The sequence below is a fragment of the Molothrus ater genome, chromosome 1, assembly GCF_012460135.2.
Source record: "Molothrus ater isolate BHLD 08-10-18 breed brown headed cowbird chromosome 1, BPBGC_Mater_1.1, whole genome shotgun sequence".
Lineage (NCBI taxonomy): Eukaryota > Metazoa > Chordata > Aves > Passeriformes > Icteridae > Molothrus > Molothrus ater.
Genome location: NC_050478.2, coordinates 55,453,307 through 55,469,848, shown reverse-complemented (window position 1 = coordinate 55,469,848; position 16,542 = coordinate 55,453,307). Strand labels below are relative to the sequence as shown.

Below are 16,542 nucleotides of genomic sequence, written 5' to 3'. Positions count from 1 at the left end.
TTTCAAACCAGAATAGCACTCAAATCCCCTCATCCAGATCATCACACTGATCAGGACAGGTCCCAGTATTGAGATCTGGGGACCACTAATGACTGGCCACCAACCAGATGTGCCACCACTGACCACCAAGAAAACGGATACTTATGAACAGAATGGGAAAAATCCATGATCCACATAAACCAAAGCACGACAAAAAGGCAGTATCTTATCGTCACTTAGTAATGTACTATCAGTTTCCCAATCAAGACAAAACCTTTGTTCATAAAACTTTGGAGACATGCCTTTTAAAAGCATTGCACTGGCTAGCAAATACACCAATATAGTACCAAGCATAAGAAAACTTCTATGTGCTAAACCATGTCCTCCAAGTTCCACATATAAAAACACAGTAAAATGAAAACTAAGGGAAAAATCAGTTTGACTCCACAATGACATATTTAAAAAGCAATCATATGAACTAGTACACAAACTATCTCTGACACACATTAGGCTAATTTCTTAAGTAATTGAGACTGTACTATTCCCACAAAAAGGCTTTTCTCTATAAAACTGCAGAAAATTTGTTTGATTAAATGCCTGTTCAGACATAATCTAATTATCTAGAAAACTTAAGACTCAAGAATAAGAATGTGCAGAATTATACACTGTTCCTGTATTCTTCATACCCTGACATGTATATCCAAAATATATATGCTGTTGAAATCTGTCAAATGTATTGCATTTGATTACATCTTTATTTGAAGGAATTGTGGATGAACGTGTATTTTTTTAATCTTCATTATTCCCTCATTATCCGTGCATAGGATTATTATGATAAGTTTAATAACAAGAGTGCATTCTTGTCTGCATGAGTCCATGCTCTCCAAAAACCCAGGGAAGAATCAGACAAGGAAATCATTGGGAGAAGAAAGGGCTCTGGGGTAAGCTTTCCTTCATCTCATTTCACATGTAAATATATGTATACATCTATACATATATCACACATATGTATTTCACACTATTAAATTGTGGCTGCATGCACTATTAACACAGATATTGTTTTTTAATTATTACAGAAATATACTCTAGTGGTTTGATACTGTCTGGATGCCAGGTGCTCACCAAAGACACTATATCACTACCCTCCTCAACAGGGCAAGGGAGAGAAAATACAACATACGGTTGATGTCTTGAATAAGAACTGGGAAAGATCACTCATTGATAACCATCACCAGCAAAACAGACTCAATTGTAGGGAAATTATCGAGTGGGGAAGTCAGTTGAATTTACTACCAATCAAAATCGGAGAAGGATAATGAGAAGTAAAACAAATCTTAAAAAAACCTTCTCTCTACCCTTCCCTCCTTGCTGGGCTCAAGCTCCTGCTCTCCGAGCAGCACAGGGAGATGGGGAATGAGAGTTATGGTCAGCTCATCACATGCTGTTTCTGCTGTTGTGTCCTGTTTCATGCCTTAAGTTTTAGCTTTCATATTTTCCAGATTCTGGACTGCATTAGTATATAACTCTGAACTTTATATAAAGTGTTAGCAAGTTTTCTTCACAGTTTAGTTAGACTAAACAATCCTTTTCCAGCCCGAGAACCAAGGACACCATTGCAGCTTCAGGCCCAAAAACTATAAACAGTGAATTGAGGAGAGCAATCTGGGAGGATGGGACTTCATAATATGAAGCTGTAAATGGACAATTAACCCCAATACATAAATGGACCAAAACTTATAGAAGTGTGAAAACGTGTGACCTGTCATCCATCTTGGGTGTAGCCATGGCCAAGCTCTTGTACTGCCCAAGGTGTATCCTTTGAAGGCCTTCTTAATAAATACCTACTTTAATCCTTTAACACTGTCTAGCCTCTGTTCTAGGTAGCCTCTCAAGGCATCATGCTCAGGGAAAGAAGTCCTTCCCCTGCTTCAGGATGGGATTCCTTCTACAGGAGAATGTTCTCTATGAAGTTCTCCAACATGAGTCCTTCTCATGGGCTACAGTTCTTCACCAACTGCTCCAGCATGGGTCCCTTCCACTGTGTGCAGTCCTTCAAAATGTCTGCTACAATTGTGGGTCCCCCACAGGGTCACAAGTCCTGCTCTAGTGTGGGCTCCTTTCTCCATGGGTCTGCAGATCCCTGGCAGGAGACTGCCCAAGTATGGGTTTCCTATGAGGTCACAGCCATTTGGGCATCCACTTGCTCCAGTGTGGGGCACAGCTGCTTCACCGTGGGCTGCACAGAAATCTCAGCTCTGGCACCTAGAGCACTTCTTGTCCCTCCTTCTCCACGCATTTTGGTGTCTGCAGAGTTGCTCCTCTCACATGTTCTCACTCTTCTCTGGCCACAATACTTCTGCATGATGATTTTTTTCCTGCTTAAATATCTTATCACAGATGTGTTACCACCATCTCAGACTGCCTTGGCCTTGACCAGCAGCGGGTCTGTCATGGAATCGACTTACATCCAGCAGCTTCTTTGAGAAACCACTCCTATAGCCCTCCCTGCTACCATGCAAATCCAATAGTTATACACATTTCTATTCGACAACAAAAACATATTTTTAAAACATACTGTTCCAAAAATTAAAAACAGGAAACAAAAGGCAGAAATCAAACAAATTAACCAATTTTTTTTTCTAGTGGTACTTGTGAAAGCATGCATAATATATGCCCAGATATACTCTAATACGAACTTCTGTGTATAAGGCTTCAGTTATAATGAATATTGGTGTATTCAACTGCAACACAGCTATTGACTCTTAGTGTTACAATGAAATGCCTAAATTCACAATGAGTTCAGGAAATAAATTCAAGTATCATCAATTACACAAAGTTTGAAAAAGTAAACTAAAACCCTTACAAATAATTTAACACATCCCCCCAAACTCAAATACACTAAACCCAAATACATAATGAGGAATACAATCAATAAAATCAAGCCTTACCCTACCCTTCTGTCCTTTCCATCCTTCACTGGTAGTAATTTTCAAGTGTAAAGAATAACATTAAGATAATAACAATGATAATGAGTTTGGCACTGGACATTTTCCTGGAATTTGTAAATCTTAGCTCAACATAAAATTCCCCAGCAACCAAAGCCAAATCTGAAATCCCAGGAAATGCCTCCTTAAAACACACATATGTTTGGGGATTTTGGTCTTCCTCTTTCAGAAACTCAGAGACAGTGCGCATCAGGATATCTTCCCCAAAATCCCTTCTAACATCATGAGTACCTTGAAAACTAGGGACAATGCTGAAATGGAAAAGTATAACCCCTTACCTACTGCACTTGGATATTGAAACAGACTTATTTAAAATATATTTTTCTTTCTTTAAAATAAAATTTTAGCAGATCATTTGTAAGGCTTTATGATACTACCTCTATGAAGTACCACACTACTTCATAGAGCAGTTTTTTAATGCACTTCTCCTTTTCCCTTGCTTAGTGAAATTCACTATGTCTGCAGATTGTTATGGCCAGAAGTCATGTGCAGGATTTCTGGCCTCCTCCCAAAGGTAGGCTGCAAAAGCCTGCCATCTAGGAATGTGCCTGGCTCAGCATCCCCGGCAGCTTGCCTGGGTGGGGGGGTCCACAGTGAAGAGGTGGTCTCCTGCTCACCCCCAGAACCTGCAATGAAGCCCGCTGAAATACTTCTCACTCTTCCCTCCTGCTGTGCTCAATGTCTCTGGTTTTGACGAAATGCCACAGGAAGCTCCCTCTCAAAAAAACCAAAAACCACAAACCAAAACTGGATTTGGGGCCTCCTTCAGATGGGGTTTAACATGCCTGCTTCTGCTAACAGGAAGACAGATATAAAACCCACTGACAGGAAAGTTTGTGATTTTGTAAGCAGCACTTTGATTTTTAGCTAAAAACTTTTCACAACCTTACTCATGTTTTTGACTGTGTAGCTGGTTTTTTTTAGTCTTTCTACAGCAACACTGTCATTGACTTCAGAGAGTCTATACCTGAAGTATGACACATGATCATGTCTTGTGTTTAATAAAATTAAAGAGGGTTTGGGTTTTATCTTATCAGTTTCACAGGAGAAAACTAAACTACTAGGTGAAAGAGAACAACTGACACTACTTCCAGCCACTACAGAAGACCATGACTACAACATTCTAAAGGACTAAGCAATGCAAATAAGTATAAATATATATACACATATATATTATCTGTGTAATATACATGTTCATATATACTGCAAAGATAGATATATATATTTGTTTACAATTCTATTGGATTTTACACCAGGGATGTCATTTATCTTCTGACAGCATCGCAGATGCCTATTAAAAAAGTGACCAACAGAAATTCCTGCCTAAACGGAATTGACCTTTCACACCAGAAACTCAACAAACTTAAAGCTTCAAATAACAACAAAAATAACCCCCTATTTCTTGCTATAATGAAAGCCACGTAAAGCTGTGCAAATTAGTTCTTATTTAGGCCTTTTGCACAGGATGCCAAAGTCCAGACAATTTTAAGCCTCACCCTAAGAACATAGGAGATGAACCCTGCCGCACAGATTTTTCACCTCAAACATTGGCAAGTCTTTGTCCATTGAGTTTAAGAGCAAAACATGATAATGAAATGAGACACTGGGGACAGCATAACCTTTAAATAAGCATATCCAAGATAAGCATATTGAGTTCACTATATACTGGGCTCTATCTTCTGTGAAGGGTTTTTACCTTTCTCCTAGTAATGCAGTTTATCAAAATAATAGTCTAGATAGGGGTGGCTGGATTGGAACAACAGAGGCAGCTAAACTGCTTTGCCAAAGCCTTCTCCCATGACTTGGTACTGCTGGCTCCCAGCTCTGTGCAGCTCCTGAAAATGTGCAGGGAGAAGCAGCTTGGCTGGTGAACTATGGGCCACTCAGAGACTGAAACACAGTGAACAGCTCCTGCCTGTGGCTCATGAAGCCCTTCTCCACCTCATTGAAGAAGTCTCCTAAGTTAACTGCTTTGACTCTCATTTTCCCTACCTCACCTGAATGGAAACCAGGACCTCTGCTGATGTCCAGACATGGAGAAATGCCACATTGCATGGTACACCTTTTCAGTATGATGATCTACACCAGCATATGGGTCAGGATTCACTGTAAATGGTCTTTGCTATAGCACAGACTGCCTTCTAAACCCTCACAAAAAGTACATCTCACATGACTGTATTCATCCACAGAGCTGTTCTTCCTTTAGAAAATCATTCCCCTGGCAGACCTGTGAGAAGGGCAGAACCAGGCAATCACATAAAACCTCCCTTAATAATCTGAGCCACACAAAGCATCCCAGGATCTTCCTCAAAACCACTATGTATGTATATATATATATATGATCATAGATTCATCAAAGTTGGAAAAGATGTCCATGATAAACAGTCAAATTAAAAATCATTATGAGCTACTTCCAGGACAAACACTTTCTTACACTGTGCAACCCAAAGCACAGCCGTACATTATCAGCATAAAACTTCTCAATGTATGTAAAAATCAAACTCACACAGGTTCTTCCAACTCTGAGCAAGATTTAATGTCCTATAAAATCACTAAACACCTTCCAATCAGAATTATTCCAAAAGACTTGAGGATTTTTCATTCTATTAATGAAAGGTGGTTTTTTTTTGAGAAAAAAATAAAGCAATAAAAAATTATTTATATATCTATATTTATATTTCTAGATATGCAAACCCCACATATGCCCCAAATATCAATATCTCAGATCTACATGGATAAATCATAGTATAAGAGAAAAATTTAAAAGGCTCAAATTGCTACTAACTACATGAATAAACCAAATCTACAATGCTCATTCCCTGATGATAGGAATGATACAAGAATCCCGAGTGGAAAGTTTGGATCAACAGTCTAGCCTTCAATTCCTGCCTGCTGTGAGTAGGGGTATATTACATAACACTTACAGCCCCTGACCTGAAAAAGCACTGCTCTTTACTTATCCCTAGGGAGTTAGAAAAGTTGTGGGTTTCTTTGAGCATTCACAGAAAAAGAAAATTAAAATAAACAATGAAGTCTAACAACTTGAGCTGCACCCATTTTTTTCTTCATAGTTAAGAAAGTGGACAATTCTACACCAGGGATACAAAACATTTTGGTCCACTCTGGAGCAATAGTTGACCATTAGATTTGCAAAACTAGAGGCAACATAGGGCATGGCTACTGTCACACTACTCATATTCCCAAGACTGGGCAATAAAAGCTTTTGCTTTCCTGGCAAACGGTTCAAATCTCTTAATGTAAGTGATATATAACTTGGGCAATCTTTCAGATGCACTTGTTCAAGGGGTCAGAGCTTCCATGCTACTTGGCAACACTGATCCTCTGTCGGAGTGGTTTACAGGAGCTAGTCGAACACACTACATGCAAAACCAGCAGCATTAAATCAGAACACCTACTTATTAAAATAAAGATTTCTGCTAGCAAGCTTTAAAAGGTTTCTGCTAACAAGTTAGATGTGAATTGAGACAGATCATGTTAACTCATTTGCCAGAGGATCCCGATGCAAAATTGATTTTTGCTTTTATATATTCTTCACATGTACTTGTAGCTCTGTAGCCTATTATTGTATAACTAAATAGATTCCTAGCTAGTATTTTAACTGCTCTGCTAGATGGAAAGACAAAACACATTCCTAGGTCCCAATCCTATTTTTGCTTCTCCTGAGAACCAAGGTCAAGCGTCACTTTCCCATAAACAACTAATGAGGAAGGGGGGCTTTAAAAGTGCATTGAACCAAAAGGGGAAATTACCTTATCACTTGTGTCTCTAACTGGGAATTCTTGTCAATTATGCTAATTTGCTAAACTTATAAAAGTGTACTCACTTTATGTCATGGGTGTATCTTCAGCACACTTCAGTATCTTGTGCACTTGAGGGGATCCTTTAAAAAGTTAGGTGCATTTTATCACCTAACCATGATTTTAGGGCTCAGAAAAAGGCATCAACCCAAAGGGGCAGCAACTGCTAGAAAAACAGGTATAATGAATACCCAGGACCTAAATTTTCTTCCAGCAGCCCAAAAGGGAGCATGTATCTTTGTTTTTTGTGTCCTGTCTTCTCCATGCCAGACTTAAGGCTCTGGGACTAAGTTTGATCAATGTGGGAATCAGGAGCAAAAGAATTCCAATTTGGAAAAAGTTAAACTCTGCCTTCATCTGCAGTCCTCCTGGACAATCCTAGTCAAGAGATGCCAGCAAGAGTTCTGGGAATGAGGAAGAAGAGTGAATTCTTATCCAAACTGCATGACCTCCCTAGTAACATAGAGAGTATCCAGACCCCATAAGCAGCATGACTATGGTTATCAGCAATATTCATACTCCACAACAGTGTTTCAGGTACATGCTTACAAAGGAATCGTGGGCAACTACTACATCCAAAGAAACCATAACCTCACTGTTAACCCTGCCCTGGTCTGGCCCTGCTAACTTCACTCACCTGTTGCTTAGCAAAAGCTATTGTGAGAAGCAGCAGGTATGTTACACACAGCTGGTTTTGGATACTGGAAGGATGTCTGAAATGTAGGAACAATCTACATCAGGGAATGACGTTCAGCAATGGAATCTCCTGACCTACTCTCTCCAAAACCAATGCTGGGTTAGCTGAGAGATTCCTATCAGCTCTTGCAGGAAAGGGAGACATTAATGCTATACACTCTCTTACTGTTACTATAGTAAATACGCTTGGTTTATACTATTGCTATAAAATCTCATGCCATAGCTGAGCTCATTTAATAGAGACATGGCTCTGCCATACACATTTATTGTCACTGCCAGCAAGCTTACAATGCTATTTCTGCAACTGTACTGGAAATATCCCCCTGCACTGAGCAGCAGCTAATAATGGTTAGCAAAGTGCCTATTGCTGACATACATCTTCAGCAAAACAACACAAGCCAGGAGGTAATTCCAGCAGAAGTAAAATGGTGCAGAAATTAGTAGCAATAGCTTTGTATTATTTTTCCAGACTCAGCACACTGCAACACTGCATTCTCTGATAGGAAAGTCGTATCAGCTCTGTTAGGTGGACTTTTCAGACTCTGAAATAGAATGCTTTCCTAAAGCTGAATTAAATTTAAGGAAGAATAAATTTACAGACGAAAAAAAGTATTTTAAAATCTACTCCACACAGAAGAGAGGACTAAGATTTTTTTGCCAACACAGTAAAGAAAAAGTCTAAGCACGCAGGTGAAGTGTCTTTCTTGCTTTCTATTTTTTCTAAAGAACACATATTTCAAAAGTAACACTTTTCTCAGTGGACACATTTTGAAATTTACTGCAGTGCTGTACTCTATGCACCTGTAAAATAACCCCTATCTCATAGAGTGAGGTCTTGAAATGTTGCACAGGAATTGTACCCATAGGACCACAGAGGAATGAGAAGTCAGCCCATGCCACATACTGTGCCTCTTCTGAGAAGAACTATCTGACAAGAGTAATGTAAAGAAAAGGCTGGGTTTCATCCATGAAATTGAGAGGACTGACTACAGCATAATAGGAAAAAATCAGATAGTGGAATAGGTGGAGTCTCCCAAATATCAATCAGCAAATGCTTTTTCAACTTGCAGAGATACAGCAAAGCCTGGAATATCAGGTTGGAAGGGACCTCAAAGACCATCTGGTCCAACCTTTCTAGGGAAAAGCACAGTCTAAACAAGATGGCCCAGAACCCTGTCCAGCTGAATCTTAAAAGCATCCACCACTGGGGAATCCACCATTTCCCTGGTGAAATTATTCTAGTGGACAACTGATCTTTAGGTGGTGTCTCTATTTACAAAGTATGAAATCTCAATCTTCAGGAAGGGAAGAGGGGCTAGCATACTCAGACTCTTCAGGGAACAGTACCATCATCATCCCTGAACTAGGCCACCCCATTGCTTTTCAAACACAAGATGTGGTATTTTGTCTCAGGAACTCTGTTGAAAAATAACAGCATTAAACTTTTGCACTGTCAGTCTCATTGTAACCAATCCACAGAAAGAAACAAAAATGCACTGGATCCACTACAAGTGTCCCCAGTGGAATGATAGAAAAAACACACAGGGAACTTACAACATCTTGAACAGACTCCAGAGATAGGTTAAAAAAGCCTACTACATGATCATCATTCTCAGAGTCACCTTGCAGAGAAACAATCAAGCAACCACATGAAAGATCTCATTCAATTTCACTTCAGCACTATTTATTAAAAGGCAGATGATACTCAATGCTTCCTACCACACAAAGCTCTTTGATTCCAAAATTGCTCCACTAAGGAAAAACTCTAGGTGCTGTCTTTTTTTTTTTCTGGCTTAATGTTCTGGATTTTTGCTTGGACAATATTCAACAAGAAACAAAATCTGCATAGATGTCAAAGGATGGGAGTAGGCTGTGAGACATGGAAACTGATATTTTACCCAAAAAGACCTCACAAAGAGCTTAGGGAAAATATAACACTATAATTGATGCTATGAGATCATTATCCAGTTTCTCACCTGAAAAAATTATGAGGCCAGTGATATATTATTTTGACCAAAAGCAAAAGCTGAATGAGACAAAGGAAAATAGCCTAACATAATCCTTTAACTTGGTTTTCCAAAATTGTTACTGAAATAATGAAATAAATACTTTTAAAAAAACTCAAACCCTATGAAATTTATCATAAGAACATTGGACAACGGAACAGCAGGAATAATAGCAGACTATACTTTGATGCTGTTTGCAAGACCTGAGGAAGATGTATGCAGTATTTTTTTAAAGAAATACTAGCTTCTCTTAGAAGAAAATACACTGAGTATGAGATAATATTAGAATGTTAGCTGCTTCCAGAAACTGCTCCTTCTGTGCAGCACTCAGCACAGATGTTTTCAAGTCTTCTATAAACCTAAGCTGAAGGCAAAATATCACCGGAAACAACATAGCTTCTTTCCTCACAGTGTTGGCCAAGGAAAATGATGAAGGTAATTGGTATTCCAGTTACTTGGTATGTGCAAAATATGCAAAAAAGAAAAAGGATGACAACAATCTTTTAAAAGAACAGGCATCAAGCTTTGTTTCTTTTCTAGTGGAAAGGAATGGAAACCCTCTCACTGACGTCAATGAGAACTGGGCCAGACCCTGAAAGTCTTCCCATAAAACTTTCACCATGGAGAAGTTGTACATTGGCATAGGCAATTCTAATTTATCCCCTGCCTTTTCCCTCCTAATAAATTGCACACTTGCAGCACATAATGGCTGAAAATAAAGTTTATAATAAAAAGACAACTCACTGATGCTTGCAACTGTTCAGTCAAACCTGAACACTATGAGAATTAACATGCATTTAAAATTATGGTTTTTATTAGGTAGTGAGTTAATTTAAGAGTTTTATAACAATTTAAACCTATTATAAAACATGACAAACAATGGCAAAATTTCATTGGTTCAGTGGACCAAGTTAATCTTGAACTTGCAATAATTGTATTACTGTTATTAATATTACTCTTATGGCTTGCAAAGCAAAGCTCTAGAGGAGAGACAAACAACGGTGAAAAGCAGGAACAAACAGAGAATGTCACAATCATATAGCTCCCATTATTGTCACATCACTCACACCCAAAAAGCTTTCACAGCCATCAGTTTGCAAAAAGCTTGATTCATTACAACACCCTTATTTCTAAATGAACTCCTGATAATGAAAATATCTATCTAAAGGAAAAGAGACTAAAACTCAAAATATTCACCTGACTCCATGTGGATGAAATTAAAAGCACTCTTGATCTCTTGGATCTAGTGATGTGCCCGGGGCACAACCCAAAGTTACAGCAGGATATGAGCAAAGAACAAGCCTTGTATCTTGATTTCAACAAGGAGAAAGTCTAGAAGCCCAGATCAAGAGATAACCAGGACTGCTGGGTGTAGTGTGGCACTTAAACAAAAGTTACACTTTGTATTTCAGTACCATTTGGTACCTTATCAGTCTCCAATCAGTCTCCTTCTACCTCTTAATACCTCAAACAAACTGTTTTCCTTTTTCATTAGTGCACCACAGATAACAGTCATGTGTCTTCTACAGAAATACAGAAGGTGTAATCTATACACTCCCAATCCGTAAAGAAAAAAAATCTCATTAAAGAGCCTGAGAGGAATTAAAGTCTAGCATAACCAAAACCAACTTCCAAATGTCTCAGCAGTGTGGACTAGGCCATCCTCTAGTCCATCCTTAATTTGTAATTAAATTGGCTTAAAGTTAAGAGACTTGCTTGCAGTGAGATTAGCCTTTCTTACCTTTTGCCACATTTTGATGAAGAAGAGCTCTCCAGAAAAATTGAAGAAAACATTGGTGTCATAGGCATCATCACCAGTGTTGGAGATGAAAATATTAAGTGAGATGTTCCTCACTGCTCCCAGGGCCAGGTAGGCAGTTCTGTCATCAACACTGTAGGCAGAAATAGTTACATTGGCATAACTCTGGTAAACTTTCACCCTCTGATCTTGCTTTCTTCTGCTACAGAAGTGTCACAACTCAACTGTTTAAAAGCTCAGCAGTAAGAAGTTCAGGAATGTACTGCACTGCATAGTGCAGAGGGCCACACTAGGAATGAACAGCTCCTGACTCAGGGTTCTGACGCTGTATTTTGGGACTGTAGGAAAACCCTATGATTCCCACATAAAACTATTTCACACACCCTACTTTGTGTGATAATCAATTCGTTGAAAACTGTAAAGTAATTGTGCAGGAAAAATGGAACAACTGCAAGATATTATGCCTACATTCAAATACACAAGCTATTACCGTTTGTCTCTTAATAATTCAGACTTATTCCAGAAACTCTCTGAAAAGCCTTCTTAGAGTTATGCTATGGATAGAAAAAAATCGAAACCAGGCTCAAATAAAATCCAGAAACCAATGTAAATGAAAAAAAATGTGTGGAAATAGCACCAAATTACCACTGAATGTGACTAATCTTTCTTTAGATGTTTATGCTGGACCTAACATGGTGGAGTCATCTTCTGCAAGTGGAGTATCAAGGGTAACAGCTATATATCATGAATCAATACACTGTTGCAATATGGCATCACAGATTACGTACAAACACAGACATGCACACATAGAAGGAAATAAAGGTATTCATGCACACACATTTATTATTTGGTATTTAATCCTTCTAGGCTGTTCAGAAAATGAGCTAATTCCTATTCTAAGTAGGAACAAAGGCTAAAAATAAATCACAAGAATATACAATATGAATGCACAGATCTGCAGGTCTTAAAAGTAACAGTAAAAGATAATATTAAATATACCAGGTGTTCATTTAAAAATTAGCAAAAACAGACAAATATTAAATTTTATGTTTGTCATAACTGGACTCTAGACCATTCGTACATCCTGAAGAAACAGAGGAAGTGCCACAGAGAAAACACAGAGTAGCTAGTCAGAAATGGACAAAGAACTCCAGGGAACAAGGCAGGGAGATGCTCACAATTATTTCCCCTAGACTACAGCTAGCCCAAAAGTAAGAAGGAACCACTTTTCATTCACCCAATTTCTATAAAGCTGTTCCAGTGACATACACGTTGGCACACACCGCACTTCTGCTTATCAGCAGTTGTCTGAAGATGGTTGGTGTGCAGGCCAAGAGCTTTGTTTAAAGGCAGCCTGACCCTCCATTGCTAGCAGTTCTCTGACAGCCTTCTTCATGTTACTGCAGCCAGGGCATTTGCATAAAAGTGGAGTTTCTGGAAATGCATTGCTTATAAACTGTTCAGCATCTTCTGCCAATCAAAGCTGTACCAGACGTCCAAAGGCAGAGCTTGCTGGACTCCATTTGCCTGTGTTTATCAAGAAGATTTAAAATGTGGGTTTCTGGTGATACATACCAAATCTAGTGAATGAGAAGTTTGGAAGAATATTATCTAGACTCCGGTTTTAAGCTGATGGCTATGGACTGTGAGTGTAACTTTCACCATGTAATATTTGTAGCATATTTGTTTCCTTTATTTATTTCATTTATGATCATCTTCATTTATTAAGTCCAAAATTACGGCTTACAGTTCAATGACAGCTTATTACGAGGAAGATAGAAGTATCCAGGAAATGTGTCTGCTTTCTCACACTTAAAATTAACTGCAAACACTGACCAATCCTATTGATAAATGGACATTTTGCTTTCAAAATATTTGTTTATTCTCATAATCAATTATCAGTGCAAATAAGGATTTGCAAAAGTGTATGTAGTACAGGATTGACTGCAAAACTAATTTGAGTTGTTGCTCAATGTACCAAATTAATGGCTCATGTATAGGGAAATACTTGAAAGTATTTAACCTTTTGGCACCAATTTCAGCAATTACTGTTGACAAACAAACAAATTATGAAGATGCTAAGCAATCTGCTGGGATTTTCTAATAATCAAAAGTGCATGCTTGTAAGCAAAAAAAAAGCCCAAGCATTTAATACTGTGAATTATTTCTCGTGAACTTTATAATCTCACTTCTTGCAATCACTTCAAAACTTAATCAGCATCTGTTATACTCATTAGTAGAATCTGGAAGTATTGCTCCAGTAAGCAAAGGAACATTACAAGCTCTTTATCTTATGTAGAGTTGATATTAAATGTAATGTACACTACAGAATGTTCTCTGAATTGGTAGTAGCAGAACTTTGAGATTTAACATAAAGTGAAGACAATTGAGAATACTCTCCTTCCTAATGAATAATTTAAAATTCTCATAATAAAATCATACTTAAAACTGACCCCACAAAAAATAATTCAAAAATTAATACCAGTGGGTTTTGTGACTCCTTTCTAAAGCAACCACTTTGTTGTTCCAAGTCTATCATATAAAAATTATCTCAGCAGAGACATTTCTCTCAACAAAGAAAAAAACCACTTTTAAAAGCACTCTGTTGATGCTCCTATACAAAATTCACACACTAATAAACTCAAAAAAATCTCACTGATTTTAGGCTGGCAGGTGAGTTCAGTTCACCCTCTGAAAGCCTGTATGTCCCATAAGATGATGCTGTAAGTCCTATTTTAAAAGATCAGCTTTCTGAGTCATTGAATTTGTGTACTGGTGCATCTGGAATGCATCAGTTCCACTTGCATCAGTTCACTTGCAGTGAACTCCCATTTACAGGGGAGCTTCCAAGCCCTGTTGGCTGCTTGAGAGTAATGTCACAAGTGCAGAAGCCTGCTGGGGTGCTGGAACAGCTCTATTGCCAGCCTGGTGCCATCCTTCTCCAGCACCTGCCACACATTAAGCACCCTAGCTGCCAAGTCAAAATATGTCAACTAAAGAATTTGTTGTCACCCTTCAGAAACAAGAAAACAAACTAGTTACCCTTTCATCTCAACAAGGTTTATCAAACAACTTAGGAAACCCAACCAAGGAATAACTTTTTGTTTATATTTTCATATATGAGAACTACAAAACTGCCAACATTCTCAACAGGATCCTTGTAACCTCGCTCACATAAAGGAAGAAAGGCTAAAACAAACAAACAAACAAACAACCCCAAACAAAAACAAACCAAGCAAAAAAAAAACAAACCACAAAAACCAGAACAAAAATCAAAACAAAACCAACCAACCAAACAAACAAAAAATGGAAAAAAGAAAAGTAGAGAAAGAAAGTAAGTCAGAAAATATCAAGAAATAAACAGTTAATTGGATAGAATACCACCACCTTGTTAAATTAGGTACTACACCCAAAAAATTAACTGAAAAAGTTCTGGGCAGACTGTAGATGTATGTATTTATTATATATATGCAAACATATTTGTATACACATACATACAGATGCCTGAAGATGTCAAGTTATCAATGTCTGCATGGAAAGAAAAAAAAAGTTTTAAATTCAGAAGTACTAAGTACTTCCAGCTTTCATTCACATGATCCAAACTTGCAACTAACAAGCAATTCTAAAAATCAGGCTCCAAATTTCTGCCATAACTTTAAATTCACTGACAATTGTAGTACACATCAAATGTAAATAGATATTTAATTTATGTCTTAAGTGATTAAGAAAAGGAAAGCCAATTGCAGGATAAAACAAGTACCTTTTTTTCATGCTTTAATGCTCTAATTGTCAATGTCCACACCATATCATTGCATTATGGTCAGTGAGGGAAGAAAGACCATCTGAGAAGACAAACTGAAAAGATCTGCAATCTTCATTTCTCTACCCCTCAAGATGTTGCTTTTTATTAGCATGGGTCAGTGGACGCATAATCTGCATTCCAAATGGTGTGCAGGGACATTTTCTCTATTTCGTATTTAATTTCTCTATTTCAACAGGGTGATTTTTTTTTTAAAAGTGAGAAGGCATTCAGCACTTACTCTCAGTCTGTGCAGATCATACATAGGGCAAAGAATGTGGCAGGGTCACACTTACCCTATTATCTGGGTCACTGACTTTGCCTTTTGTATTGGGAACCTTTCTTTCCTTATAGCAAATTAGCACCTACACAGATAAATCATCATAGACAGTGGAATAGACTGTGGAAGGTACAACTATAGACAGTGGAAGGTACAACTATAGTCAATTAGACTGCAAATGGGTAAAAAAAGACTTCAAACAACTGAAGTCCAATCTGTCCTCCAACTCCATCAGACGAAAATAAAGAACCCCACCTTTTGCTCCTAAATCAATAAAAGGTGTAAATCAACAGTGTTGCTGTGACACATCCAAACAGATTTCTACCTTCACCAACCAGCACTGCACTTGGTTTTTGTAGTTACTAGGATAATTAAATATTAATTTTGTCTCCACAGACTCTTTTTACATCATACCTTTCTTCTGTTTGGTTGGTTTTTTTTTAATTGCAGTCTTCAGGGTTAGTTGAACTTCAGGAGGAGTTTTTGCAAGTACTTAAACCTCAAGGGCCATTGAAAAGCTGAAATCCTCAGTTGATCTGGGGATTCATTTGATATCTCAGTGCAAAACTGAGAGGTAGCAGCCCCACACACAAATATAAACCAAATAACACATTTTTTATCTATGATTTCTGGATTCTTTCCATTCAGGTTCTGTAATAATTTGACAAGTCGATACGAAACTTCTGTAGCACATTTTTCAAATCACGTACCTAATATCTGATAATGTGCCTACTGAACCAGAGGGAGTCCTTCTGCTGATTTTAATAGGTCCATGAGCATATTCATCCCTGGATCTATACACAGAACTTGCAAACAATCAGTTTTGCAGTTGCATGGATAGTTCCTATGTGAAATCGTTGCAGTTTCGGAGACAGAAACGTGACAAGACACACCGGGTTTATGCAGCAAGAGCCAACATTTATTGAAGGGCATCCTCTTTTATAGGGGCTTTGAATTTCCTACTCTTACATCTATGACTGATTAAAGGTCTTAACTCTGCCCAGCTCACTGGCCAATTATATGGGTGCATTCATGGTTCAAAGGGATTGGCTGAGGCCCTCTGTTTGAACTTGAATCCGGCCTATCAGTAACACACCTGGGGACTTAGTTTACTTCCATTATCTAATGAACTAGGCTGGTTGAGCTGGTGTCTGTTATGCCAAATTATCTCTGCAGCTATAGACCAGCTGTAGCTCTCAC

At 38.1% G+C, this 16,542-nt stretch overlaps 1 protein-coding gene across 1 annotated transcript in view; it reads right to left on the bottom strand.

Moving 5' to 3' along the window:
* Positions 1-16,542, bottom strand: part of ITGA9 (integrin subunit alpha 9) — a 245,768-nt gene that overhangs the window by 96,198 nt on the left and 133,028 nt on the right. The window contains exon 18 of the mRNA XM_036406156.1: positions 11,246-11,396. Coding sequence (XP_036262049.1) covers positions 11,246-11,396 — 151 coding nt within the window. The remainder of the gene's footprint in view (positions 1-11,245; positions 11,397-16,542) is intronic.